Below are 27,379 nucleotides of genomic sequence, written 5' to 3'. Positions count from 1 at the left end.
GATAATCCACCCATTTAAAACTAAACACAGGAATAAAAAAGTTTACATGTTTGCGTGCTCTGGAAGCTACAGGAGAATTGACAGACTTTGTAGCATTATACTTATCATAAAGGTCACAGGCTAAAATTGTCACTTTGTTGTCAGGGCTATAGTCCATTGAAGCAATTCTTAGAGCCTTGAGATCACTGCGGCCGCAGACCTGTTCTTCCAACGCATATCCTGGCACATTTGTAACACTTAGGACCTGTTCAATTTTACAAAGAGCCAGCCTGATGTTTAGCCATTCTCTCATCCCCAGAGCCGGGGGAAAACTCCCAGGTTTTGCAGGATAAAGGGGTTTGGGTCCACGGTCTGTGAATATCTTTACCGTAGAATCCTCCGGGTGGAATATGTAAGACATGTGGCCCTCACTCGTACCCAAAATCCTTTAAAACATTCTGGAGCTTCACACAGAACTTCTTCAAGGCTTTGGTCACTGGGTTCATGACAAGCCGAGCATAACATCCCTAAAATTGGCATAGGTGTCATTTTTGTTTAATATTCAGGGGGTTATCATGTACAGTCTTAAACAGGTATTGTTCAGGCGCTTTATAAGGGGCATTAACCAACCCAAACCGTGAGAAACAGTAACAGGTTGACCTGACACATGGTCACTTACTCAACCCCAACAACACCCCTGGGCATGCACCCTTCTACATGACATAGGGTCATAAATCATTAGCATAGGGTCGATTAAATCAGGCTTGGGTCATCAATCATTAACGGCCTGTCAAATGACCCTTACTCACCCCATAGCCCCCACCTAACCAGGCTGCCTGACCAGAAGACATGCACACGTCATCACTACATAGGGTTCACATAGCGTTCACATAGGTTCACATAGGGTCATCAATCAAAATTTTGACACGTGACATCTACTTTATATCTCTCTGAGGGGCCATCTTCATCCATGAGAAACTCAAAGAAATCCGACCCACACGCCTGGACCGAGTGGACATTTGTTTATTTAGAGCTATGGGTAACTATGTGTCTACGATGTTTGAAGCGAATAAATACATTTTTTCTTTTGAGAGACCTTACAAATGTTATGCATCAGATTATTGAAAATAAAGTGAACAATGTAAGTTCTACACAACCCACAATACAGGGGGTTATTGTAGAGCGTGTGTTAAAAATGGAGCAAATCATGAAACATGTCCGACATACGGGCGAGAGTTTACAATGGTCACATATGGTATCAAGGCTTGTTGAGGATTCTGAAGAACTAGAAATAACTTTGGCTAAGATTTTACATTATTTGTTTGAACCACCCTTTAATGTGAATGTGTATCATATTTGTTGTTTATATACTTATATATCAGACGTGTGTGTTTTAAAAATTCAGCGAAACAAACCTGTAAATCTAAACATATATACAGGGTGTTGCATGCTGTGATTGTTGAGAAAACGGGGACTTGTATCTTGCAACAAATCCTGAATTGTCTGTATACGTAATAATTGTTGCATTCTTAAAATAAAAATTCACAAACTGAAATGTTGTCGTTATATGAAAGTGGCTCATTACAGTTATTGTACCTCAGAGAGGCAAGAAGGATGGCTGAGCAGCTGTTGAAAAACATATATTATAATCCCTCTAACCCCGGGTCTTATGGGGGTAAAGAGCGTTTACAGAGAGCTATAGTCGAAGAAACAGGTAGTCTGTTAAGCGATGCTAAAGTGAATGAATGGTTATCAGAGCAAGATGCCTACACTCTACATAAACCTGTAAGAAAACATTTTCCAAGAAATAGAGTTTTTTCTACGCATCCATTATCCCAATTTCAGGCGGATCTATGTGACATGCAGTCCCTTGCCGATAAAAATGATGGAAATCGCTACATGCTAACGGTTATAGATATTTTCTCTAAATTAGCCTATGTAAGGGTGTTAAAAAATAAGAGCGGGGCAGAGGTGACCAGGGCCTTTGAATCGATCTTGAAGGCAGGAGGCGCCCCCAAGAAAGTGCAGACGGATGGCGGAAAAGAATTTTTTAATAAAACATTTCAGAAGCTAATGAATAAGTATAATATAGTACATTTTGCTACAGGCTCTGATTTGAAAGCTTCGGTTGTGGAACGCTTTAATAGGACTTTGAAAGAGCGGATGTGGCGCTATTTTACAGCTCACAACACCAACCGATATACAGACATAGTTCAGGATTTAGTAAACGGGTACAACCACAGCTACCATAAGACTATACGTATGAAGCCCTCGGAGGTCTCTTCGGAAAACTCTTTTCAAGTCTTTAAAAATATGTATGGTTTGTTCCCACTTCGCCGTAAGAAAAAAATGACTTTTAAATTCCTAGTGGGTGACTTGGTGCGTATATCAAAGTTGAGGGGTGTTTTCGACAAAAATACGAACAAGGCTTTAGCTCGGAGTTGTTTACCGTTACCGAATGTCTGCCACGCATTCCGCCGGTCTACAAATTAAAAGATTATGACGGGGATCTTATAGAGGGATCTTTTTATGAGAAGGAATTACAGAAGGTCCAGTTGGGTAAAGACAAAGTCTTTCACGTGGAGGAGATTCTAGATCAGAAGAGAGAAAAGGGTAAAAAATGGTTACTGGTCCGCTGGAAAAACTGGCCTCAAAAGTTCAACAGTTGGGTATTGGAGCAGGATGTGGTGGAGGCAACGGGGGTTAATTTAAACCCCTAGTCATGATAACTAGCGCATCATTCGCGTGTACACAGTTGGGCATCATGGAACACAGCGGCTTCTACCTGACTCTCCCCAGTAATGCGTCGGCACAGATATATCGTAATAATCAGAGTTCGAAGTATACAACCAATTTTCCAAAGCCTATAGAGTTATCAGAGGCTTGGGAAGTAGGTCTCAGCGAGATTACATACCCCCATAGTTGGTATAATATCAAAGCTAAGGACCGTGATTTTTATTGCAAAAGGTTCTCGGAACCTGCGAAACTTATTAAGCTTAAAAAAGGTTTCTATAGAACCGTCGACAGGATCGTCTCAGAGTTGAATGAACACCTAACCCTGAACAAGATGGAAATATTCCTATTCTACAATCCAATCCATAAAAGGATACAAATCTCAGGGCCTGCTAACGGAGGTATAAAGACCAGCGGTAATTTATCCTACATGTTGGGGATGGGTCCCAATAAATGGACGTATGTGAACGATAAATTATTCCCATTCCCTGCGGATATACATGCAGGCTTTTACAACATATTTGTCTATACCGACATCATAACCTATCAAAGGGTCGGAGACAGCTGTGTGCCCCTCCTGCGAACAGTTCATATAGACGGCAAGGATGGGGACATCGTCACTGTCAATTATGACAAGCCGCACTACGTACATGTCAGCAAGAACTATATTGAAAACATTCTGGTTGAGCTTAAAACGGATCAGAACGAAAACATTGAATTTACTTATGGTAAAACGATTGTAAAACTCCACTTTAGACCCACCAAAACCTCTCTACATATATAATAGCTGTATTATATTTATAAACATAATACAAATAAAAGTGTTATGGAGCACCATCAGCTCGACCCTAACCGTTATGTTTCATACTATGTGGATCAAGTGGGTAATGGACTACCAGGATATCATGGAGCGCCGACAATGTATGGTTCGGGGATAGGAGGTATATTCCGTAACCTCTTCAGGATGGTTTTACCGTTTATGAAGAGAGGCTTCAGCATAGCCAAACCACATTTAAAATCAGCGGCTAAAAATATAGTAAGTGAGGTTGTAGCCAATGCTATGACCCGAAGGGCGTCACCAGAGGTGGAGCATCAAGAAGGCTCGGGGCTTATGATATTGTCTCGAAGGCCAAAAAAGAGACCCCCTGGTTTAAGGCGTAGACCGGCACCTAAAAAGCGGCGGTTAACTGTTAAAAGAACCTCAGTAAGTCAAAGACGGGGTAAAGTGAGGAGGTCTGTACCAAAACAGGCTAAAAGAATACTAGGAAGTATTTTCTAAAAGAATAAGTGACATGGCTCTTTTACATCGAATGTCCTCTGAAGCTATAAAGACAGAACTTGATCTTTTCACGGCACCGTTAACGCAGCATTCAATAGATAGATCCAGTTATGTGGAGATAGCCCCTCTCTCTGCTATTACCGATAACGGGCCTATCGAATTTTTCATACCAGGCCATGGTGACAACTATCTGGACCTCAACAACACCTTGGTGCATTTACGTCTAAAAGTGACCAAAAGAGATGGGTCTAATATTGCAGACGATGCCAAAGTGAGTCTCATTAATTACCCCTTGGCCACCATTTTCTCCCAAGTTGATGTGACTTTGGGTGAACGCCTAATCAGTCAAAGCAGCGCTACATACCCTTATAGAGCCATCATGGAGTGTTTACTAAACTACTCCGAAGACACTCTCAAAACCCAATTTAGCGCCGGGCTGTTTAGCAAGGATACTGCAGGAGCCTCTATGGAATCGACAGACCCTTCCACCGGTGCAAACAAAGGACTAGCGGCACGAGCTCGCTACTGCGCCGAATCTCGAGAGTTTCATTTGCTAGGCCCTATACACTCTGACATTTTCTTTCAAGAACGGTTACTCTTAAATTCGGTTGATTTAAGATTAAAATTAACCAGGGCCAAGGATGATTTTTGCCTGATGTCTCCCCAAGACGGGGATTTTAGTTTGAAAGTGTTGGGGGCAACCCTTTTTATTAAAAAAGTATCTGTATCTCCGGCCGTGCGCCTGGGTCACTCACATGCTTTGATGAAAGGAAATGCCCTTTACCCTCTCCAAAGAATTACCATGAAAACCTTTAGCATACCTGTGGGCAGTAGAATCTGCAGTCAAGAAAACCTATTTCTAGGCCCTTTACCTAGATATGTGGTTATAGGTCTGGTTGATCACGCCTCTAATACGGGCAGTTTAGATAAAAAAACCTTTAATTTTCAGCACTTCAATGCAGAGTATGTAGCGCTCTGTCAGGACGGACGTCAGGTTCCGGCGAAGGCTTTCCAACCACAATTTAATAACAACATATCTGTGCGAGAATTTTACAATCTATTCCTGGCTACAGGGCGACATCTAAAAGATCTCTCTTTACCTATTGACAGAAATGATTTTGCAGAGGGTTACACATTGTATGCTTTCAATTTATCACCTGATGATGACACCTCAGGAAATCTGTCTGTGGTGTCCCAAGGTAACCTCAGGCTGGAAATGCGTTTCCGTACACCTTTAGCCTGTACAGTTAGCATGATTGTTTACGCATGCTCTGATTCAATCTTGGAAGTGAATGCCCGAAGACAGGTCTTAGTGGATTATTATTAAAGACCTTTGAACAAAGACATGAATACCCAAGAGTTGGACGGGCTCATGAGCCGCTTGATTGGAAAACAATTTTGTGGAGTGTTGGCTTGTGATGAATTACCTATTGAGATATGGTCTGAGAGGCCTGCAATGTTTATTGTCAATACCCATCCTAAACACATGCCTGGTGAACATTGGCTAGCTATGACATTAGAACAGGAAGGTGGACGAAAAATCTCAACTTTTTTTGATTCCTATGGCTTTCCCCCCGGTTTTTCACATTTCCCTAAATCTATTAAAGATTTTTTGACCCTAAACGGTACAAAGATCTACTACAACATCAAACAAGTGCAAGATAACCTTTCCACTACATGCGGTCACCACTGTGTATTTTACCTGTGCCAAAGAGCCCGGGGAGTTTCTTTTGAAGATGTTATGTCTCTTATAAGGATGATTTAAGAAGTAATGATAACCTTGTATCTTGTTTTGTTAGAAAATATCAAAAGTGTTCAAATGTGTGTCCTTTAAGAACGCGTAATCAAGGCGTATGCTCACGTCATATGTTTCAAGAATGCCACAAATGTTAACTTGCTTATTTTTCAAATAAAAAATTTATTGAATTTAATCATAGTCATTCAAAAGTCATTTTCAAAAGTCTAACCACGCCGAGAGATCGGGTTTAGGAAAAGGTCCTGAGACGTTCATGGGAGTAAATGAGTTAGCATCATCGCTTTCATATGGGGCCGGTGTCGTTGGGGCATCTTTAGGGGTGCTGTATCTCGTTGAAGGCTTTTGTTTTAAAGCTTGAATCTGTTGACGAAGCTTATGGTTGGGTACACCGGAGAGGGGGATGTTGAGGATTGCCAGGGCCTTAAGAAACTGACGCCAGCCGGGAGGCCTTCGGTCATCAGCAACCTTGTGGGCAGCCGTGGTACTTTTAAGCAAGTCCTGCATATGGGACCCCCTAACCACAGAGCCCTGAAGGATAAACTCTCCAGAGTCGTTCCAAGCAGCTATCCCCTTTGAGTCTTTTATCTTGTTCATAATGTATTTAACATTCTTCCTGTTACGTAAAGGCACATGTGTCAGTAGGTCATGCATAACTTTATCTTCAAATGGCATTTGAGCTTCACCCGACATATTATCTCCACTAGGTAAGATCGACGGTACAGGCCTTACAGGGGCATGGCTATCGTTAGGTTCGACATCTGTTAAAGGGTCCGGTAGGGAAAGGGTTAAATGGTTAGTCTCTCTCTCCCCTTGCTTTACCCGAGTCAAATACCTTTGCATTAGGTTTGTGTATTTTTGAATCTTATCATAGGGGTTCAATCCTTTTCGGTTCAAAACATCCTTCATGGCCGTATCCAAATCATTTTCCGCTGTTTGTCTGATATCTTCAGGACCCTGCATTTGTTTTTTAAGTCTATCCAACTCTTGTTGAGGCACCAAGTACATTTTAGTGGCCATCACACCACGTGTTCAACCCCCACGTCTGGCCGCAATAAGGCTGGTGATGAAGGGCACGGCTATACTGAGTAAAGGTAGAAGAAAACCCCCAGACTGTTGTATACTATGTCTTTTCTTTTGAAGACTGGCCCTTTTATTGGCAAAGAGTTTGATCGCTGTCTTTTGTCTCCTTAATTTTTTCAATTGGTTCAGGGTGAGTGGAATGCGTCCTTTGAGAAGATTCAAAGCAATCTCACATAGGGCTAATATGAGATCTGAAGAACAGCGACCCAAGATGGCCTTCCGTTCTTTAGCTGTAGAACCCACTAGCCTTCTCAAGAGGGGGAGGTTTCTTTTTAAACGCAGAGACATAGCGTTTACTTTTTAGGAAGGTATGCAGCAGGCCTCTCCCCCGGAAACAGCCCTGTACGTAGCCTAAGGTGTTCTGGAGTATTTGCTTTTAAATCCACGATTAAATAAGAAAATGGCTCTTTGGTAGCGTCCTCATAGCTCTCCATAAAGTCCGTCCATTGTACATCTGCTGAGCTAGAGTGCTAATTTGCAGTTTGTCTCTAGGATTTTTAAACAATACCATGTAGTTGGCATTCAAGCTAATGGTCCGACTATTTTTACCTTGGTGAAACACATTCTGGACCAAGTAAAGCACGGACAGGTTTCTATGATGAGTATATTGGGTAAAAGCTCGTGCAATTTCAGGGTGTTCGCTACCAGCAAATAGCATATCGTCCAAAACCAGCAGATTATTTACATGTGGGGGGAGAAGTTCATCATCAGACAGAGAATCGGGTATTCCTTCAACAAACTTGATTTTTATTGTCTTCAATAATTCATCATACAGAGGTTGGTAACATGAATAACACCATACAATATTGTCAGGCTTTTGAGATAACACATGTTCAGAATTCTCTAAAATACTTTTTACAAAAAAAGTTTTACCACTGTTTGAAGGGCCTGCAATTAATGCTGAAAAAGGCAATTGTAGCCGGGGGTCAAAACCCTCGACAGCAGTCATAATATCTTAAGCTTTAAGACACACTGGGGCTTGTAGCATAAGTCAGTAGCCAAAGGGCAATGTGGTACCGTCAGGCAATAGCTGTCTCTTGTCATAGACTACCCTGAATCTTTTAGTGAGTGGTGCGTTTCTTAGATGGAACCCCTTTTTATCCCTCACTATTTTGTTGTAGGAGCTCAAAATCTCCAAGTCACTATTCTTGTCCTTTACGAACCCCTCGACCAAGCGCGTGATTGATTCCAAGTTTACACGCGGTGCATTTTCATAGTTTTGAGTCACGCCTTTGGCTTTCAACACCACGTGATTGGCTTTAGTCCTAAAAGCATAGCTTTTTGGACCACATGAGGACCATTCTGTAATATGGTCACCCTCTTCGAGTTCACTCGTTAAACCCCCAAGATAGTTGCTAAGTGGGGGGGTCCAATCCCCCGGTTTGCTTACATAGACCACAGAGTCTGTGTCGTGGTAAAGAACCCGCCTCTGAAGCTGTTCCATGAGGGTGTACAGTTCAAGGCGGCCATAGGCTGTGGTAAATGCTGCAAGAAACACATTTACATTACCCGGGGGTAGAACCCACTTTTGGTGGCGCCTCCATTGCACCAAGGCAATGTCTTGACTCAAGAAGGAAAAATGTGAAATTTCGTATTGGTCCGAAAAAACAAATTCCAAAAATTCTTCGGGGTCTTTAATGATCGAAGTTGTTAGCATATTGCATCTCTGCGCTAATTTCCCCCAAAGGGAGTTCAAGTACAATTTCGACACATTTCTTTTGGTTTTGTTGACCTCTATTCTGTCAGGGTCAAGAAGTATGCCTTCTCTGTCATGGTAGTCTTGAATGTACTGGTCTTTACTTTCTTGATCTGTGACCGATGCAGGATAGCCTGAAGCCATCTGCTTGCATCTCAAGAAGGTTTTGATGTACTCTTTAAAAAGTGTGTCTGATTTCCTGGAAAAGTTCCACACTTCAAAGATTTTGGCCACACGATACCCCTTCTCTAAAGCCTTAGAGAATTCTACAGTGACCCATACACCGGTCAGGGCTCTTTCTTGATCTGTGTGATCACAGGGGTTTTCCTGGTTGTGGTTTTCACAGCATGTGCGACAAAGGGGAAAGAAAAGTTTTCCTTTAGGACCCTTGTAAGGCAACACAGGTATAAACAGCCCCCTAGGAGGGTAGACAGTCGCTTTGATTAAACCAAAATAATTTTGGGGTTCGTCAAAGTCGCTGTGAATAATTTCAGGATGCCCTATAGGATAGAATGAGGAACTCATTACATGAGGATATAGGGATGTAAAATCTACATAGCCTATTGTCTCGTCGGGTTGAGCTACATAACGCAATGTCAAAGCATTGGTCCGGCCTCCAAACAAGGCCTGTCGCGGTTCCAGGGGCTCTGGAGGGTCATAATGGGTAAGGAAGGCCTTAACACTAGGATCTGCCTTTTTGAGGGCTGTCCATTCGTGCTCCCACAAAACCACAACTTTTAACCCGTAAGTAGCCTTTAAAGAATTCAGTTTGTCTTGAAACTCTTGGTACATTTCCCCAAAAGTCTTTTGGGTTAGGACACACAAGGTGTGGGGGACAAAGCATAATTTACAACCGTGGAAGAAACAACCGTTGTACTCATACACTGTCTCAACCCCGTCAATCTGTGTGTATCCATCTACATGGTAAGGCCCAAAAGCCTTCTCCCCCCGATTCAAAGCATGTTGGATAAAAATATCTTTATCCTGGGCCAAGTACTCCAACCATTGAATGGAACCACTAGAGTAGGCCTTGAATTGGCGTCGGTAGTTGTCTGGCGATGGGATAGCTATAGATTCAGGAGTTAGATAGTGTGTACGATAGGTTTTCATGCACGCTGATGCAATAGTTGTACAGCTCCAGGGGTCAATGCCCGCATCTTTGATTACCTCTTCTCTGAATCTGAGGCATCCTTCACGAAGTATAACAACGTCATTGTCACAGTATGATTCCATCTCTTTATGGAAATCAAAAGTGCCATGTCTTACGGTCTCGTACCATGTCATGAATCTCTCACGCTCTTTGGGAGACATTTGATCACACCCGTACATTTCGGGGGCTGGATAAGATCCTATATAATGTAGATTCTCCTCAGATGTGAAGAAATTAGGGAAATAGCCTTTGACAGAGTTTTCAAAACCCAAGGCCTCTGGCATTTGAGCCAATCTCATGGGTAAGAAGCTTAAGCTGTCAATGTATCTCTGTTTGAAGGCGGGGTCAACAAAGCATAATATTTTACTCCCTTGAGCTATGACACTGGGGGCCACGCCTTGCTGTATCAAAGGGTTCAGAAGCAGATAGGAGTCATAGGCCCTAGCATTGTGAGCTATAAACGTGAAGTTTCTGTACTGGGCTTTTCTAAAATGTTTTAGAAAGAGCCGGGCACAATTGGGTCCCTCGGCCGACCATTTTTCACCCTTGAAAGTCATGGTTGACACAAAAATAGGCAAATGAACCCCTGATTGCTGATTTGTCTCAAAATCATAAAACACATATTTCTCTGTATGTTCATCTTCAGCCAAGGGTGAATGTAACACTCATGTGTTACTTCTTGAACCGCTTCCGCGTCTCTGCTTTTCAAAGGACCTTTACAGATTGGGCAGTGTATAATTCCACAAACATGAGGTTTAGGGCTATCTATTTTAAGGTTGTAATTGCAATGACATTTTGGACATTTCTTGTTAATGTCACAACTGCTTACAGATTTACATGCCTTGGGATGCCATGTTTCAGTTTTGTGTTTTTCGTAACAGTAGGCCGAACGACATGTGCGGTGACAATCCGCACAGGGGGTCAAGTTTAGCGGCTGCATAGGGCAATGTTTATCCAGACATACTGAACAGTTGTAACGGCACGAGTGCCCCCCCATGCGTGTGTAGCCGGTATGACAGGCTGGACAGACATATGGCGCGCCTAAAAAGGCTGTGATGTTAGTTACGGCATAGTAATGCTCATTTTGCACATAAAAGTACATAGTCTTAGGATGTGGTTCGGGTATATTTTGGAACTTGAGGAGAGCGTCATTAGCCCTACTGTGGTACAAAACCACAATCTTGATGTTCAGAAAGTTTTCAAATTTGACTATGTCTGAGAAAGCCACAGCATCCTGTATACCGAGACCCACCGCAGTTTGTAGCTCTCGAGCTTTTTGTAACGCGGCTTGATCAGTACATCCTGGGCTGAGTAAGTGGGCCAAACCTATGGCAAAACATAGCTTATTACCTGGATTGTGAACGTTTATGAGATAGGCCCTTTTATTGCTTATGATTTCGGACTGCATTAAACTCTCGAGCTTTCGTCTCTGACCCCCGCCCCCTTGTGGTTGTCGTACTAATTGTACTACAAGTTCGAGGGTCCTATCTGCTAGCACGTTTAAATTTGACTGAACAAGGCGTTCTAGCAGTTTAACAAATTGTTCAAGCTCTGCTTCACCATTCTGTAAAATAAGCGATACCTTGCTCTGTAGACTGTCTCCACAAATTTCCAACTGTAAGAGATCCCTAGGTTCGCTATAATCTCTAATCCTCGCTAACAGTTCATTCAAAGTGTCCATAAGCATTACGTAAAACACAGCATATTCCCGAATCTGACCCCCCCATGCGAAATTGAAAAACTGGCGAACCTCAATATTGTTGAATTTATTTCGACGCAAAACATGTACACTTCGATCAAGACCTCCCCCCTCCAGATTTGCTAGGCAATTGTCCAACTGTTCAAAAACATCGTATTGGGTTTCAGACTCTTCAGACATTGGTGTTAAAGGCTGATTTATAGGTGTCTGGGGTGCTGAATTAAACCTAGCGCTCTCGTTCTGTACACTGATCTCAAGACCGCCCCCCTCCAGATTTGCTAGACATTTGTCCAACTGTTCAAAAACATCATATTGACTTTCAGACTCTTCGGACAATGTTGTTAAAGGCTGTCTTAGAGGTGTCTGTGGGGCCGAATTAAACCTAGGGCTCGCGTTAAGCTGGGTAATTAGAGATATGATGGTTTCGGGAATCTGTGTTAACATGTTTTCCTCGGAAGGCCCTGACTCATTCATACGTGTAATAATGTCTATGAGTTCGGAGGGAATCTGGGATAATAGATTTTCATCTATTGTCATTATGTCAATTACCCCCGAATCATTCATATGGTTAACTATATCTTGGAGCTCTGTAGGGATCCTGGCTAAGAGGGTTTCAATTGTCTCACTTTGGTCTATAGGGGGCGCCATCTGTCTAATTAAGGATGTGTGTGTGTGTGTGTGTGTTTACATGTGTGTTTTTTAACGGCGGTATTTGCTTGTTTTAGCCCTAATGTTTTTTAACATACGGGGTAGCTCGCTACGCCAGAATGACACATCCTGATTGTATTGATGCTCGAGTAGAATACACATGCGCCTCTGGAGTAGAGCCTTTCGTGATTTTAAACCCAGGGTAAACGCTTTGAAAAAACGTTCTTGGTCTATTTCAGAATCTGCTGTTTCCCCCACAGAATTGGCCGATTCAAGAAGGTTGGCAGCTTCACAGAACATCAAATCGTCTACCTCAGAAATGTCATTTAAATCTTTGACATCATCAGGTTTCGCTGTTTTCTTGACTGGTGTCTTTGGAGCCTCCTCGGGGATGCTTGTCTGGGCATCCTCCGATGTTTGTGCGTTGTGTTTATAAGCCGGTGAGGAGTCTGAAATAAAAATAATACATACAAAAATAGGTTATTAACCCTAAAATATGTTAAAAATGCCAAATACATTTCAGATATAAGCCTATATATTAACAATACATTAATTAAATACCTCGGCTTTTTTGACGAGGGCTGTTCTGAAGAAGCTCTGAAACCAGGGGCTGATGTCTTTGTTCAACCTGTATTACAGCATCTGCAGGTTCGGTAGATGGTGAGCCTGAAAAAAACAAACAAACAAAAAAAAAAACAGCATTAGGCCTTGTTTTAACATATTCCGGCATAAAAAAAATATATAAATATTAAAATAATAATATATATAAAAAATAATATATAATTGATTCATACCTAGTCCTTGGAACGACGTCTCGTGAATATCGGCCAAGTAGAATTGTTCGGGTGAAGCGGAACTGTGGATCTGAGCACTAATTATCCTTTGGTGTTTAGAAATATGGGGGACAACGTTGTCCTGGCCAAGGGGAGTTGACCTGCCGTTTAAAGTCTCTGTTCGCTGCTTTTGTGTAAATACATCCTGGGAGTAGGGCAGAATTGTCTCGTAGTCATATGCTTCGCAGAAACCGTTCAGGCTCCATAGGGCCTCGTTTAACCTTCTAGGCTTTAGGTCCTCTGTAAACATATAAAATAACTTTTAATATAAGATGCCCACACTTTTTGTTTTTAAGGTATAAATATTTTTATGTATGGAATTCTTGGAGCTTACTTACGTTGACAATTCAGGGCAGGCGTTTGTTTGTCTGCACTTTGTTTCGGAGCCCCATTGGATGGTTCGAGCTCAGTTATACCTCGGAGTATCTGCGTGAATGCTTCAGAATCTATAAAACATTCGACAATATTAAAGCTATAATCACTTTAGCTAATATTGCCTTGTTATACGGTAAGCATACTGATCCTAATGATTGTTTAATATTTCTATAACATCCCACGCTTTTCAAACAATTCCCCACAACAACCAAATCTAATAAAGATTTATTTCAAGAACTCACCTTGCGATAGATCCATTAGACTGTTTTCCCCGATTATCTTTTTTAACGCTTCAGTCCGATAACGATTCTTGGAGTTTCTGGAGGTGCTGTTTGCATCGGAACTAAAACGCTGCTAACATTGCCCATGGTTTCTAGCGCTTTTGTACCCTACGACCTAGAGAAAAACCCCTGAATGATTTTTTACATAGCATTTGGGGTTTGTCGTTTTTTTCGGGCTATACCCCTGCCCATGGTATATTTGACACATTTCAAACACATGGTATTGGGTGTGTCTAAACATTAGGATCCTTTTGGATCTTCTAAAATCTCCGGGGTGCTAGCACCTAGATGCATGGGGGTGGGTTGGTCTCGACATCGCTGGGATGAATGACTTTTTAGCCCACCTAAAAAAATAGTTTTATGAAAGGCCTTTAAGATTAGGAGTCGTAAGACACAATATTATTGTTGGGGGGTAGGCATCTGTTTTGCAGGCTAGTGTAAACCTTGGTTTCAAACGACCCACCAGGCATGCAAGGGTATTTTTTTAACAAACAACCCGCCCCCCCTTTTTCTGTTTTTGAAACACACACACACACACACACACACACACACACACACACACACACACAGCCACTACAGAAAACTCCCTCACGCACATACGCGCGCACATGGCTTTTTCCGCAAGTTTTTTCTCAGGGACAGACTGCGCTAAGAGTGAACAAACGCGAGAGTTCATAACGTGGTGAGATTCTGATTTTAAAACCATTTATTTCATTCAAAATATTTAGTACATACATTTTATATCCTTACATTCTTAAGGTATTTTACGATGCCTTTCTTACAGATCCTGGGAGCTTATGCAACCAACCGCCATTGTCCGTGTCGAGTTCACCCTCAAAAGGCAAGGCTCTCTTGCTAGGTCCATCAACACTTGGTAAGTTTTCACTCCAGGGGTAGATCCTCCGTCGGGCCTTTTGGTCTTGACTCTGTCTCAAGGAAAGCCTCGCCCAGCGCTTTAACTGTTCCCCATTTTGGAAGAGAATGTCCAGCTTATTCATAAGTGTTATGAAAATTGGATAATCCACCCATTTAAAACTAAACACAGGAATAAAAAAGTTTACATGTTTGCGTGCTCTGGAAGCTACAGGAGAATTGACAGACTTTGTAGCATTATACTTATCATAAAGGTCACAGGCTAAAATTGTCACTTTGTTGTCAGGGCTATAGTCCATTGAAGCAATTCTTAGAGCCTTGAGATCACTGCGGCCGCAGACCTGTTCTTCCAACGCATATCCTGGCACATTTGTAACACTTAGGACCTGTTCAATTTTACAAAGAGCCAGCCTGATGTTTAGCCATTCTCTCATCCCCAGAGCCGGGGGAAAACTCCCAGGTTTTGCAGGATAAAGGGGTTTGGGTCCACGGTCTGTGAATATCTTTACCGTAGAATCCTCCGGGTGGAATATGTAAGACATGTGGCCCTCACTCGTACCCCAAAATCCTTTAAAACATTCTGGAGCTTCACACAGAACTTCTTCAAGGCTTTGGTCACTGGGTTCATGACAAGCCGAGCATAACATCCCTAAAATTGGCATAGGTGTCATTTTTGTTTAATATTCAGGGGGGTTATCATGTACAGTCTTAAACAGGTATTGTTCAGGCGCTTTATAAGGGGCATTAACCAACCCAAACCGTGAGAAACAGTAACAGGTTGACCTGACACATGGTCACTTACTCAACCCCAACAACACCCCTGGGCATGCACCCTTCTACATGACATAGGGTCATAAATCATTACATAGGGTCATAAATCAGGCTTGGGTCATCAATCATTAACGGCCTGTCAAATGGACCCTTACTCACCCCATAGCCCCCACCTAACCAGGCTTGCCTATCAGGCTTGGGTCATCAATCATTAACGGCCTGTCAAATGGACCCTTACTCACCCCATAGCCCCCACCTAACCAGGCTTGCCTGACCAGAAGACATGCACACGTCATCACTACATAGGGTTCACATAGCGTTCACATAGGTTCACATAGGGTCATCAATCAAAATTTTGACACGTGACATCTACTTTAATCTCTCTGTCTCCTTCCTGAGCGGTATGACGGCTGAATGGTCCCATGGTGTTTATACTTTCGTATTATTGTTTGTACAGATGAACATGGTACATTCAGGCATTGGGAAATTGTTCCTAAGGATGAGCCAGACTTCTGGAGGCCTACAATTGTTTTTCTGAGGTCTTGGCTGATTTCTTTTGATTTTCCCATGATGTCAAGCAGAGGCACTGAGTTTGAAGGTTGGCCTTGAAATACATCCACAGGTACACCTCCAATTGATTCAAAATATGTCAATTAGCCTATCAGAAGCTTCTAAAGCCATGACATAATTTTCTGAAATGTTCCAAGCTGTTTAAAGGCACAGTCAACTTAGTGTTTGTAAACTTCTGACCCACTGGAATTATGATACCGTGAATTATAAGTGAAATAACTTGTCTGTCTGAAAAATTACTTGTGTCATGTACAAAGTAGATGTCCTAACCTACTTGCCAAAACTGTAGTTTGTTAACAAGACATTTGTGGAGTGGTTGAAAAACACCTACCTAAGTGTATGTGTGTGTGTGTGTATGTATGTGTATGTATGTATGTATGTATATATATAAGACACCCCCAATAAAGGAGTGATTCTGCAGGTGGTGACCACAGACCACTTCTCAGTTCCTATGCTTCCTGGCTGATGTTTTTGAATGCTGGCGGTGCTTTTACTCTGGTGGTAGCATGAGACGGAGTCTACAACCCACACAAGTTGCTCAGGTAGTGCAGCTCATCCAGGATGGCATATCAATGCGAGCTGTGGCAAGAAGGTTTGCTGTGTCTGTCAGCGTAGTGTCAAGAGCATGGAGGCGCTACCAGGAGACAGGTCAGTACATCAGGAGACGTGGAGGAGGCCGTAGGAGGGCAACAACCCAGCAGCAGGAACGCTACCTCCGCCTTTGTGCTAGGAGGAGCAGGAGGAGCACTGCCAGAGCCCTGGAAAATGACCTCCAGCAGGCCACAAATGTGCATGTGTCTGCTCAAACGGTCAGAAACAGACTTCATGAGGGTGGTATGAGGGCCCGATGTCCACAGGTGGGGGTTGTGCTTACAGCCCAACACCGTGCAGGACGTTTGGCATTTGCCAGAGAACACCAAGATTGGCAAATTCGCCACTGGCGCCCTGTGCTCTTCACAGATGAAAGCAGGTTCACACTGAGCACGTGACAGAGTCTGGAGACGCCGTGGAGAACATTCTGCTGCCTGCAACATCCTCCAGCATGACCGGTTTGGCGGTGGTGTGGGGTGGCATTTCTTTGGGGGGGGGCGCACAGCCCTCCATGTGCTCGCCAGAGGTAGCCTGACTGCCATTAGGTACCGAGATGAGATCCTCAGACCCCTTGTGAGACCATAGGCTGGTGCGGTTGGCCCTGGGTTCCTCCTAATGCAAGACAATGCTAGACCTCATGTGGCTGGAGTGTGTCAGCAGTTCCTGCAAGAGGAAGGCATTGATGCTATGGGCTGGCCCACCCGTTCCCCAGACCTGAATCCAATTGAGCACATCATGTCTCGCTCTATCCACCAACGCCACGTTGCACCACAGACTGTCCAGGAGTTGGCGGAAGCTTTAGTCCAGGTCTGGGAGGAGATCACTCATGGGTTGATATATATATATATATATATATATACACACGCACATTTTTCTGTATATATATATGTATATCTTTATATACACACACACATCTATATATATGTATATTGATGTGTGTGCATATATATATATATATATATATATATGCGTGTGTGTGTATATATAAAGATATGCATATCTATCTATATATATCTATATCTATCTATCTATATATCTATATATATATATTTTAAATACTTTTTACTCCTGGACAGTCTGTGGTGCAACGTGGCGTTGGTGGATGGAGCGAGACATGATGTGCTCAATTGGATTCAGGTCTGGGGAACGGGTGGGCCAGTCCATAGCATCAATGCCTTCCTCTTGCAGGAACTTTTTATGTCTGTTAAGTTGTTACTTGTATGTATACGTTTGTTTTCGGAATTTAAAAAAAATGTATATATAATTATTAAAAAATGAAAGGAAATTTGAGTGTACATATACCAGACTTGAAACTTGGATGATTTTTACAAACAATTGTTTAATGTTAATAACCAGCATTAAGTACATAACCAGTGCTATTTACAGCATTCAGAACCCAGACAGACACACACGTACCTTCAAAAATTCAAATGTCTGTATTTACCAGTGTTGGGGAGTAGTGAACTACACATAGTTCTAGTAATTTAACTACATTTTACAGTATTTACATATACTTATTCACAAAGTAGTTTGGATGTAGTGAACTACTTTTTCAAAGTAACTATAGTTTTATTATGGGTAACTTTAGTGTAGCTTACCTTCTTCCAGTGTGAAGTAATTGGTAGCTTGGTAAACTATATTTGAGTAGCTTCACCAACACTGGTATTTACACAATTAGTGTAAAAAAATTAAAAGGAAATCCCAGAAGGCAAGGCAGGTACAAAGTTCCAGTATCCCACTCAAACACTTGCTCTTCCAAATAACATGCACTGTATTTGCTACAATCTCAAACATACTGTTCTTAATTTAATTATACACAATTTAAACATAGCCATAATGATTCAATCTCTTTTTAGTGATCCACTCCACTCCTCAAACTATTTTGCTAACCTGTTTCCAGATCTGTTTGTGCCATCTTGCCAACACCTATGGTCTTGTGCAGAAATAAATCTGGGACCAGGCTATTGTTTTGCCACAGGCTCATCCACAATGATGATTGCAATACAAAGAATACGATTCGATCTGTACAAGTAAACCTGCATAATTTTTTTGATGAACAATGAATGTGAATTTAAGTCTTAATATTGCAGTCAATAAATCTTTCAATCTGTCATATAAACAACACGCCATCAAACTGATGTTGTACACCAAACCGCAACTGTAATGATGGCAACCATGTACTAGCTAAAACACCTGAATCTGGTCTGAAGCGGTATTAATCGATCTTGTATCAGTTTGTGGTGGCCTGGCCGGGCTCTGAACCAGGTCTGAGGCGAGCAGTCAATTGTGGCATAGGCCTTGGACCATCTGAAGCGGTCTTAAGCTGTCTTGTATCAGACAGTCTGTGGTGGCCTATGTCTGGAGCAGTGTTCAGCCAAGCCTAGTCTGACCCTGAACTAGGTCTATCTTGGTTTGCCTCTCACAGCTTGGCCTTGGGGGTGCTCTCCAGCAACATCCTCATGTCCAGCAAGGCCTCCTCCAGCCTCTGGGCCATGTGGGTCGCATTGGTCTCATTGCAGCTGTTGAACGCCGACACGGCAAAGTTGATGTGTTCTGCCATGGGGTTGTAGCACACGCCATAGCCGTCGGGTGCCACGGGTCCGAAGCACATCACACAGTCAGTCTTGGCTGGCACCTTTGGGGGAGGAGAAAGAAGGGGGGAGCGGGCAAGCTTACTCCTTACGGTATGCGCATTAGCTAGTAGCCTCAGTAGCTAGACCCCCTAAGTAGCTAGACACCCTAAGTAGATTCAGTAGCTAGAACCCCTAAGAAGCTTCAGTAGCTAGATCCTTATGTAGCTAACTTCTAATGACTAAGCTTGCTAGTGTAGGTATAAAAATGAGCTATCCAAGATGACACTTGGCTGACCCTAAGCTACTGACAACATTAGCTCAATAGCTAATTGTTAAGCTTGGCTACACCTGTCCCAATCGTGCAGGGCAGACAGACACGCAAGGAAAGAGTACTTCAGCACTACGGCATAGTGTTTTATCAACCAATTACGTCAGACTAGCAGTAATTCAACCAAAATGGTTTAATAAAACACTGTCACTGCATTGTCATATGGTTGTTCAGCCACCATATTGTGTTGCCAGATCGGAAAACAACAATGAGCGTCAATGAAAAGTCCCATAAGATAGCTATTTACCTGGCTAGTGGAAAGATTGTAGTGGTTGGCCACAGCGTACGAGGTGTCCATGAAGATCTCAGGCATGGAGGTCAGGTCTTCGATGGCCTGCAGCTTCAGCCCCAGAAGGTGTCGGTCTATGGCCTGGCCATGGATCGCCTGGACACAGCCAAACCATAGACATACATATTTATATCTAATATTCATGCATATTGATGATGTGTTTAGGCTATATCATTGATCCAAACACACTGGGCAAACACACTTGACTTGTGCACTTCAAACATTTCAATGTATTTTATTATAAAGGGACTGATAGTGCTCAGAGAATGGTGATTTTTGAGGTCGGCTTGGTTCTTAAAAGATAATCCCTTTTTTTAAATTTAGATTCGTAATTCGTATATATATATAGATAGTGGGGCAAAAAAGTATTTAGTCAGCCACCAATTGTGCAAGTTCTCCCACTTAAAAAGATGAGGCCTGTAATTTTCATCATAGGTACACTTCAACTATGACAGACAAAATGAGGAAAAAAATCCAGAAAAATCACATTGTAGGATTTTTAATGAATTTATTTGCAAATTATGGTGGAAAATAAGTATTTGGTCAATAACAAAAGTTTCTCAATACTTTGTTAAATACCCTTTGGCAATGACAGAGGTCAAACGTTTTCTGTAAGTCTTCACAAGGTTTTCACACACTGTTGCTGGTATTTTGGCCCATTCCTCCATGCAGATCTCCTCTAGAGCAGTGATGTTTTGGGGCTGTTGCTGGACAACACGGACTTTCAACTCCCTCCAACGATTTTCTATGGGGTTGAGATCTGGAGACTGGCTAGGCCACTCCAGCACCTTGAAATGCTTCTTACGAAGCCACTCCTTCGTTGCCCGGGTGGTGTGTTTGGGATCATTGTCATGCTGAAAGACCCAGCCACGTTTCATCTTCAATGCCCTTGCTGATGGAAGGAGGTTTTCACTCAAAATCTCACGATACATGACCCCATTCATTCTTTCCTTTACACGGATCAGTCGTCCTGGTCCCTTTGCAGAAAAACAGCCCCAAAGCATGATGTTTCCACCCCCATGCTTCACAGTAGGTATGGTGTTCTTTGGATGCAACTCAGCATTCTTTGTCCTCCAAACACGATAAGTAGAGTTTTTACCAAAAAGTTATATTTTGGTTTCATCTGACCATATGACATTCTCCCAATCTTCTTCGGGCCTGGACATGACGGGCCTGGACATGTACTGGCTTAAGCAGGGGGACACGTCTGGCACTGCAGGATTTGAGTCCCTGGCGGCGTAGTGTGTTACTGATGGTAGGCTTTGTTACTTTGGTCCCAGCTCTCTGCAGGTCATTCACTAGGTCCCCCCGTGTGGTTCTGGGATTTTTGCTCACCGTTCTTGTGATAATTTTGACCCCACGGGGTGAGATCTTGCGTGGAGCCCCAGGGGAGATTATCAGTGGTCTTGTATGTCTTCCATTTCCTAATAATTGCTCCCACAGTTGATTTCTTCAAACCAAGCTGCTTACCTATTGCAAATTCAGTCTTCCCAGCCTGGTGCAGGTCTACAATTTTGTTTCTGGTGTCCTTTGACAGCTCTTTGGTCTTGGCCATAGTGGAGTTTGGAGTGTGACTGTTTGAGGTTGTGGACAGGTGTCTTTTATACTGATAACAAGTTCAAACAGGTGCCATTAATACAGGTAACGAGTGGAGGACAGAGGAGCCTCTTAAAGAAGAATTTACAGGTCTGTGAGAGCCAGAAATCTTGCTTGTTTGTAGGTGACCAAATACTTATTTTCCACCATATTTTGCAAATAAATTCATAAAAAATCCTACAATGTGATATTCTGGATTTTTTTCTCATTTTCTCTGTCATAGTTGAAGTGTACCTATGTTGAAAATTACAGGCCTCTCATCTTTTTAAGTGGGAGAACTTGCACAATTGGTGGCTGACAAAATAGTTTTTTGCCCCACTGTGTGTGTGTGTGTGTGTGTATGTATGTATGTATGTACAGTGCCTTGCGAAAGTATTCGGCCCCCTTGAACTTTGTGACCTTTTGCCACATTTCAGGCTTCAAACATAAAGATATAAAACTGTATTTTTTTTGTGAAGAATCAATAACAAGTGGGACACAATCATGAAGTGGAACGACATTTATTGGATATTTCAAACTTTTTTAACAAATCAAAAACTGAAAAATTGGGCGTGCAAAATTATTCAGCCCCTTTACTTTCAGTGCAGCAAACTCTCTCCAGAAGTTCAGTGAGGATCTCTGAATGATCCAATGTTGACCTAAATGACTAATGATGATAAATACAATCCACCTGTGTGTAATCAAGTCTCCGTATAAATGCACTTGCACTGTGATAGTCTCAGAGGTCCGTTAAAAGCGCAGAGAGCATCATGAAGAACAAGGAACACACCAGGCAGGTCCGAGATACTGTTGTGAAGAAGTTTAAAGCCGGATTTGGATACAAAAAGATTTCCCAAGCTTTAAACATCCCAAGGAGCACTGTGCAAGCGATAATATTGAAATGGAAGGAGTATCAGACCACTGCAAATCTACCAAGACCTGGCCGTCCCTCTAAACTTTCAGCTCATACAAGGAGAAGACTGATCAGAGATGCAGCCAAGAGACCCATGATCACTCTGGATGAACTGCAGAGATCTACAGCTGAGGTGGGAGACTCTGTCCATAGGACAACAATCAGTCGTATATTGCACAAATCTGGCCTTTATGGAAGAGTGGCAAGAAGAAAACCAATTCTTAAAGATATCCATAAAAAGTGTTGTTTAAAGTTTCCCACAAGCCACCTGGGAGACACACCAAACATGTGGAAGAAGGTGCTCTGGTCAGATGAAACCAAAATGGAACTTTTTGCCAACAATGCAAAACGTTATGTTTGGCGTAAAAGCAACACAGCTCATCACCCTGAACACAACATCCCCACTGTCAAACATGGTGGTGGCAGCATCATGGTTTGGGCCTGCTTTTCTTCAGCAGGGACAGGGAAGATGGTTAAAATTGATGGGAAGATGGATGGAGCCAAATACAGGACCATTCTGGAAGAAAACCTGATGGAGTCTGCAAAAGACCTGAGACTGGGACGGAGATTTGTCTTCCAACAAGACAATGATCCAAAACATAAAGCAAAATCTACAATGGAATGGTTCAAAAATAAACATATACAGGTGTTAGAATGGCCAAGTCAAAGTCCAGACCTGAATCCAATCGAGAATCTGTGGAAAGAACTGAAAACTGCTGTTCACAAATGCTCTCCATCTAACCTCACTGAGCTCGAGCTGTTTTGCAAGGAGGAATGGGAAACATTTCAGTCTCTCGATGTGCAAAACTGATAGAGACATACCCCAAGCGACTTACAGCTGTTATCGCAGCAAAAGGTGGCGCTACAAAGTCTTAACTTAAGGGGGCTGAATAATTTTGCACGCCCAATTTTTCAGTTTTTGATTTGTTAAAAAAGTTTGAAATATCCAATAAATGTCATTCCACTTCATGATTGTGTCCAACTTGTTGTTGATTCTTCACAAAAAAATACAGTTTTATATCTTTATGTTTGAAGCCTGAAATGTGGCAAAAGGTCGCAAAGTTCAAGGGGGCCGAATACTTTCGCAAGGCACTGTGTTCCAGCATTCAATCCGCATAGTACATTCTAATATATATATATATATGAAAAACAATTAATAAAATGATGGTAGTGACTGTCTATTACTGCTAATCCCTTATTAACCATCATTTATTCACATTACACAACTGAAACATCCTATTAAAGTATATTACATTGGTGTAATTTGATGACTATTATTTCATTCAGTCATCATCTCATCTCTACAGAGTTGCTGCCTATGCTGTCTGACAACATCACTATTTTAGTAATTCTTCAAAGTAAATAAGGCATACTTTTATGACTTCTGAATACTAACTATCAATCACTTATATCACATATTTTCAGGAAGAGATACCTTGAAGTAGCTGCTTTCTATACCTCTCCATCACACATTCTCTGTGTCTGCTCCACACCACTGAGATATAGTAATCTCCACACAGACCGGACAAGTAGGCGGGCACGCAATGGATTATGGTCATTGTAGTTAATTACCATGTTTTCTGTGCTAAACTATGTGGAATATTGGCCTCCCTACTACATTGCCCAGTTCGGGCTTGATCTTATTTATCTCTACAGAAACTACAGCGCAATGTTTTTCTGTGAGCATTGAGCTCACAGAAAAAGAAACCAACTAAATAAAAATGATTAAACCGACGTCTGTCAATGAGAAAGTTTCCATTCTGTCAGAACATCTTATGGTTAAATCTCATGTATCCTATGGAGAGAAGGGCAACGGTCTGGTTTCAGTCAACAGATAAGGTAGGACAGCCGTGGATTAGGCAGGAGTGAGGAATGTGGGCCGAGGCAGGGCCATGACTACACAGAGGAGAGGCACCACTGAAGTTCCTGCCTAGCAACAGTTTCAAGCAGACCACCATAGTCCCTATGCCCAAGAACACTAAGGTAACCTGCCTAAATGACTACCGACCCGTAGTACTCACGTCCGTAGCCATGAAGTGCTTTGAAAGTCTGGTAATGGCTCACATCAACACCATTATCCCAGAAACCCTAGACCCACTCCAATTTGCATACCGCCCAAACAGATCCACACATGATGCAATCTCTATTGCACTCCACACTGTTCTTTCCCACCTGGACAAAAGGAATACCTACGTGAGAATGCTATTCATTGACTAAAGCTCAGCGTTCAACACTATAGTACCCAAAATGCTCATCACTAAGCTCAGGATCCTAGGACTAAACATCTCCCTCGGCAAGGGTAGGTAGCAACACATCTGCCACGCTGATCCTCAACACTGGAGCTCCACAGGGGTGTGTGCTCAGTCCCCTCCTGTACTCCATTTTCACCCACAACTGCATGGCCAGGCACGACTCCAACACCATCATTAAGTTTGCAGACGACACAACAGTGGTAGGCCTGATCACCGACAATGACGAGACAGCCTATAGGGAGGAGGTCAGAGACCTGGCTGGGTGGTGCCAGAATAACAACCTATCCCTCAACGTAACCAAGACTAAGGAGATGATTGTGGACTACAGGCGAAGGAGGACTGAGCACGCCCCCATTCTCAACGACAGGGCTGTAGTGGAGCAGGTTGAGAGCTTCAAGTTCCTTGGTGTCCACATCAGCAACAAACTAGAATGGTCCAAACACACCAAGACAGTCGTGAAGAGGGCACGACAAAGCCTATTCCCCCTCAGGAAACTAAAAAGGCTTGGCATGGGTCATTAGATCCTCAAAAGGTTCTACAGCTGCAACATGGAGAGCATCCTGACGGGTTGCATCACTGCCTGGTACGGCAATTGCTCGGCCTCCGACCGCAAGGTACTACAGATGGTGGTGTGTACGGCCCAGTACATCACTGGGGCTAAGCTGCCTGCCATCCAGGACCTCTACACCAGGCGGTGTCAGAGGAAGGTCCTAAAACATGTCAAAGACCCAGCCACCCCAGTCATAGACTGTTCTCTCTACTACCGCATGGCAAGTGGTACCGGAGTGCCAAGTCTAGGACAAAAAGGCATCTCAACAGTTTTTACCCCCAAGCCATAAGACTCCTGAACAGGTAATCAAATGGTTACCCGGACTATTTGTATTGTGTGCCCCCCCCTAACCCCTCTTTTACGCTGCTGTTACTCTCTGTTTATCATATATGCATAGTCACTTTAACTATACATTCATGTAAATACTACCTCAATTGGCCCGACCAACCAGTGCCCCCCGCACATTGGCTAACCGGGCTATCTGCATTGTGTCCTGCCACCCGCCAACCCCTCTTTTACACTACTGCTACTCTCTGTTCATCATATATGCAGTCACTTTAACCATATCTACATGTACATACAACCTCAATCAGCCCGACTAACCGGTGTCTGTATGTAGCCTCGGTACTTTTTCACTGTTGGTTAGAGCCTGTAAATAAGCATTTCACTGTAAGGTCTACACCGGTTGTATTCGGGACACGTGACAAATAAACTTTGATTTGATAGATATGCAAGGAGTTGACTCCACCCAGTAGAGGTTCTACATATGTACTTGTGTAAACATGTCATTGTCTTATGCAGCTGTGTGACCTAGTGGGTGAATAAACTTGGTTTGAGCTTTACTAGTCGTCCGTGAGTTTCTTTGTTTGTCAGACCGGAATCTAAAGGGAATTGACCCCAAGCCTGTTGTGCGGGTATCTATCCTTTCTATTAGACAGCACTCACTCACCATGTCAGTGTATGCCCGGTGGGCTTTCACAGCCTTCTCCAGTAGGGTCACTTTTTCTATCTTCTGTTTGGCTGGGTCGTCCATGGCCTTGACGAAATTAGCAGAGTCGATGGAGCAGGAGCGGATGGTGTCGGTGCGACCCAGCTTGAACATACGCAGAGACGCGCTCTCATAGGTGGCACAGCACCGCTGATACATCCTGAGAGAGAGAGAGAGAGAGAGCGATCCCAGTTATATTGCATTGGTACAGTTTAAGGCTAGTAGGAGTTAGGTTAGGGAATATTTTTCTCTCTGGAGATCCTACTACTACAAAAGGAGATCCCCCCGTGTGGTTCTGGGATATCCTATCCTAAAACATTGCCATCTTGTGGTCTGAATATTAACATTCCTATCAACAATTCTCTATTTTATGAACAAGTCTTATAAATTGATGTATTCTTTCTATGTTCCCCCTGTTGATGATGCTTATGCATTAAGGTTGAACCAAACAAATATATCATGTAACAAATATAAATGAAATAGGAAACAATTAAATATGTCAAATTTAATTAAACAATAATGTATGTTTTTTTGTTGTTGAATTTTACCCCCTTTTTCTCCCCAATTTCATGGTATCCAATTGTTAGTAGTTACCATCTTGTCTCATCGCTACAACTCCCGTACGGGCTCGGGAGAGAAGAAGGTCGAAAGTCATGCGTCCTCTGAAACACAACCCAACCAAGCCGCACTGCTTCTTAACACAGCGCGCATACAACCCGGAAGCCAGCCGCACCAATGTGTCGGGGGAAACACTGTGCACCAGGCAACCTTGGTTAGCGTGCACTGTGCCCGGCCCGCCACAGGAGTCGCTGGTGCGCGATGAGACAAGGATATCCCTACCGGCCAAACCCTCCCTAACCCGGACAACGCTAGGCCAATTGTCCGTCGCCTCACGGACCTCCCGGTCGCGGCCGGCTGCGACAGAGCCTGGGCGCGAACACAGAGTCTCTGGTGGCACAGTTGGTGCTGCAGTGCAGTGCTCTAGACTACTGCGCCACCCGAGAGGACAACAATAATTATGTTTGCATATAATAATAGCCTAATATATTTAATATGCCATAAACTATTGTTTAACAGTTTCACTCAATTCATTCTAATTAACTTAATAATTATGACACACCCCTCACTATTGTCATTGGTTGCACTGTTTGTCATCATAACCTGGTTCAAGTATTCATGACATTACCCTGAAGAAGGCACAGTGATGCCGAAACGTTTGTGATTTACCCAATAAATTGGGAGTTTATATAGAGTGCGACTCTCTTTCTATAGTTTATTCGCCATTAGTCAGCACCTCCACCCAAAAGCATCTTTCTGGGTGTGCGCCAGCTCATGTTTTTTATTAAACAATGCAGGCATGACATAGGTGTTTGCAGTGTATCCTTGTTGAAAACCAGGATTCACTAAATGTGAAGCCTGGGGAAGTTCATGGTAGAAAGATAGTTAATAGGGGTGGGAATCTGCTGTAAATCAAAGGTGCTTACTAGATTAGTGTCGTATGTGCAACAGTGTGTGAGGATGGCCGGGAAATCACTGATTAAATCACAAAATATGTTGATCAATGTCGATTGTGTGAGGAACACACTTTTTGCAAAAC

At 42.8% G+C, this 27,379-nt stretch overlaps 1 protein-coding gene across 1 annotated transcript in view; it reads right to left on the bottom strand.

Annotated features, from left to right (window-relative positions):
- Window positions 1-17,633: 17,633 nt before the first annotated feature.
- Window positions 17,634-27,379, bottom strand: part of crata (carnitine O-acetyltransferase a) — a 31,503-nt gene continuing 21,757 nt past the window's right edge. Inside the window, exons 11-13 of the mRNA XM_020458040.2 lie at window positions 25,744-25,942; window positions 19,463-19,600; window positions 17,634-18,949 (exon numbers count right to left, since the gene is read on the bottom strand). Coding sequence (XP_020313629.1) covers window positions 18,734-18,949; window positions 19,463-19,600; window positions 25,744-25,942 — 553 coding nt within the window. The 3' untranslated portion in view covers window positions 17,634-18,733. The remainder of the gene's footprint in view (window positions 18,950-19,462; window positions 19,601-25,743; window positions 25,943-27,379) is intronic.

The sequence above is a fragment of the Oncorhynchus kisutch genome, linkage group LG23 (assembly GCF_002021735.2).
Source record: "Oncorhynchus kisutch isolate 150728-3 linkage group LG23, Okis_V2, whole genome shotgun sequence".
NCBI lineage: Eukaryota > Metazoa > Chordata > Actinopteri > Salmoniformes > Salmonidae > Oncorhynchus > Oncorhynchus kisutch.
The sequence above is the reverse complement of the archived record's forward strand: the minus strand, read 5'-3'. Positions and strand labels throughout refer to the sequence as shown.